The 2,500-nt window shown below is 37.2% G+C and overlaps 1 protein-coding gene across 2 annotated transcripts in view; it reads right to left on the bottom strand.

Annotated features, from left to right (window-relative positions):
* Nucleotides 1-1,647, bottom strand: part of LOC107704607 (60S ribosomal protein L34) — a 16,341-nt gene extending 14,694 nt beyond the window's left edge. The window contains exons 1-4 of one of the 2 annotated variants that reach the window (XM_016507582.1): nucleotides 1,568-1,647; nucleotides 1,033-1,103; nucleotides 812-911; nucleotides 192-295 (exon numbers count right to left, since the gene is read on the bottom strand). In XM_016507582.1, coding sequence (XP_016363068.1) covers nucleotides 192-295; nucleotides 812-911; nucleotides 1,033-1,097 — 269 coding nt within the window. In that variant the 5' untranslated portion in view covers nucleotides 1,098-1,103; nucleotides 1,568-1,647. The other variant, XM_016507583.1, reaches the window with a different exon arrangement.
* Nucleotides 1,648-2,500: the final 853 nt, after the last annotated feature.

A 2,500-nucleotide genomic window follows, 5' to 3' on the forward strand; every position in this document is an offset into this window, starting at 1 on the left:
GAGAGAGGCGGGGCATATAGGACCTACAATAATGTACAGTATTTGAAAAATAATGTGTTTTTTGAACATTAAAGCATGTCAACATATTCTGTTACACCAAATACACAAAATAATGATCTTTAAAAAAGCATCATATGACCACTTTAATCTAATTATATACAAACAGGCTATGCAATGTCTCAGTCAGTTACCTGTCTCGTACACACTTGGCACACATGGAACCACCATAAGCTCGGCTGACATGCTTCTTGGTTTTTGAGAGTCTCATAAGAACCTGGGGTCTCACAGCACGGATCTATTGAGGAACAAACATAGTTGAACATGTTTAAATCATGTGTTCACTTATGTCTAGTTTGATGTAAATTAAAACTATTCTGTAATCCAATCTGATGTAGCTACCAAGACTTTCAATAGATGTTAACATCTGCTACGCTATTGTAGATCATATTTTACTTGATCTCCCTAATATTAGATATAAACTACCCCAAAAGACACATTACTGATCTTATCTTTAACACTGATATACTATGCTACAAACTAAGTGGCATTAGAATTTAGAAATACTATAAAAATACTCGAGAGACTGTAAGAATTACTTTACTAAATATTTTTAATCTCATGATAAACATACAATTTACTCTACAACAAAGCTGTATGCAACAAACAAGAGCCAAGAAACAAACACTGCTCCTTTTCTAGATTCCACCAGATTTATTGGCTTCTACCCTCAAACACCATTTCTATCAGCGTACTTAAGATAACGGTATAGTCTAAGCACACAGAAAAGAACTGTATGTAGTGCACCACTTACACCACGCAGTCTACCGGGACAGATTCCGCATGCTGACTTGGGTGCCTTGCCAGTCTTCTTGGTATACAGGTACACAATGCGGTTACCTGGCGTACGGGACCTGAGTGACAAAGCAGTCGTTAAGTACAGCTTTTGAAGTCTGCATTGAACACTATATTGCCAAAAAAAAACGTCGGTACTTGGTGAAGATCTATTTGCATTAATGCAGGAAATACACTTACAGTCTGGTTTTGTTTGAAGCAGTGTTGTAGGAAAGCCTACGTCGGTAAGTCAGGCGCTGCACCATCTTGACCTGAAAAATTACTTTCTTTAATTATGCCTGTTCAACAGACGTCAAAGCCTGTGTGGAGTTCAGGCTAAGTAGCGGAATAAGCACCATTTAGCTTATAAGCTACAAATGTCCAAACATCTGTTAAATATGCGGTTTTACAAGTATCCAAACATGTTAAATATGCGTTTTAACCAAATCAACGAATATTACAGCGGTACACTTTCACTCTGCTGTAAGATAGTAACTGTAAAATCGTAGTCCGATAGGTTCGCGTTTGTGAGGGATAAACGACAGCTTCCCAGCGTCAACTCGAGCAGTAACAAAAATCCGTTATTAGATTAATTCGACTTAATATGGCAAGGATATTTTCCAATAGAATGCGAACTATACGTAAAATTCTTAATATCATATATTTGATCTTCAAAAACGGCAGATGCCAATAGATCGTTCAATCACATTTTAAGCTCAAAGACAATCCGCCATACCTGCTTTCACTATAGACGGAAGAGGAAGGACTAGATACCGGGTGAAAGTTCAAAATCTGCCCGCAACGGAAATAATACGTTTGCATAGAGCAAAATAAAAGACGTTATAGAGTACTTTGCTGTTGCCAAATATTATAATAAATAATCTATAAAATAGTATATTTTGTAATCATTGTAATGTCGATTTACTAATAGAAAACACAACGGGGGGGTTGGGGGTAGGGTTGCCAACCGTTCCGTATAATACGGAATCGTCCCGTATTTAAGGCATCAAAGAAGCGTTCCGTATGAAAGCTATACGGAATGCAGTTTGTCCCGTATTTAAGGCATATGCCGTATGAACACCTAGACCATACGAATAACAAACTCTAAATTGAGGATTAATCATTCTTTTTTGACAAGTGTTTGATTTGTGAACATAGCCGTTCCAGGGAGGCTTTAAGACCAAGCGGAATCCTCTGCCGGCTGGTCACTCCCGCTTCACAGCCAGCGGGACTCGCGCTCAGTGTTGCCAAACCCCTCCCTCAGAAAATCTCTAGAACCGCCCTCAAAAGTCTCAATTTTTCACAAAAAGTCGCCATATATGAAAACAAAGTAAATACAGGTAAATTTGGTAAAGATAAAGGAAAGTATATATATATATATATATATATATATACTTGACAAATGATAACAGTATAAAAAAATATAACAAAAGATTAAATATAACGAAAAATTCTGAAGTGAAATTAGGAAATGCTTGTGATCTGCAAGCACATCAAACATGATGGAAAGACACAAAAGACACAATGTTGGGAATTTGTTTTATGTGTCACCAAAGTGCATCCCTGTCCTGCTCAAATACAACAGATAAGAGATATTATGATTCTCCAAAAACAAAAACTTTATTACATCCAGCCACGCAAGAAAACGTGCATTTTGCTGAGGGAAGAC

The sequence above is a fragment of the Sinocyclocheilus anshuiensis genome, unplaced genomic scaffold (genome assembly GCF_001515605.1).
Source record: "Sinocyclocheilus anshuiensis isolate Anshui unplaced genomic scaffold, SAMN03320099.WGS_v1.1 scaffold3006, whole genome shotgun sequence".
Taxonomy (NCBI): Eukaryota; Metazoa; Chordata; class Actinopteri; order Cypriniformes; family Cyprinidae; genus Sinocyclocheilus; species Sinocyclocheilus anshuiensis.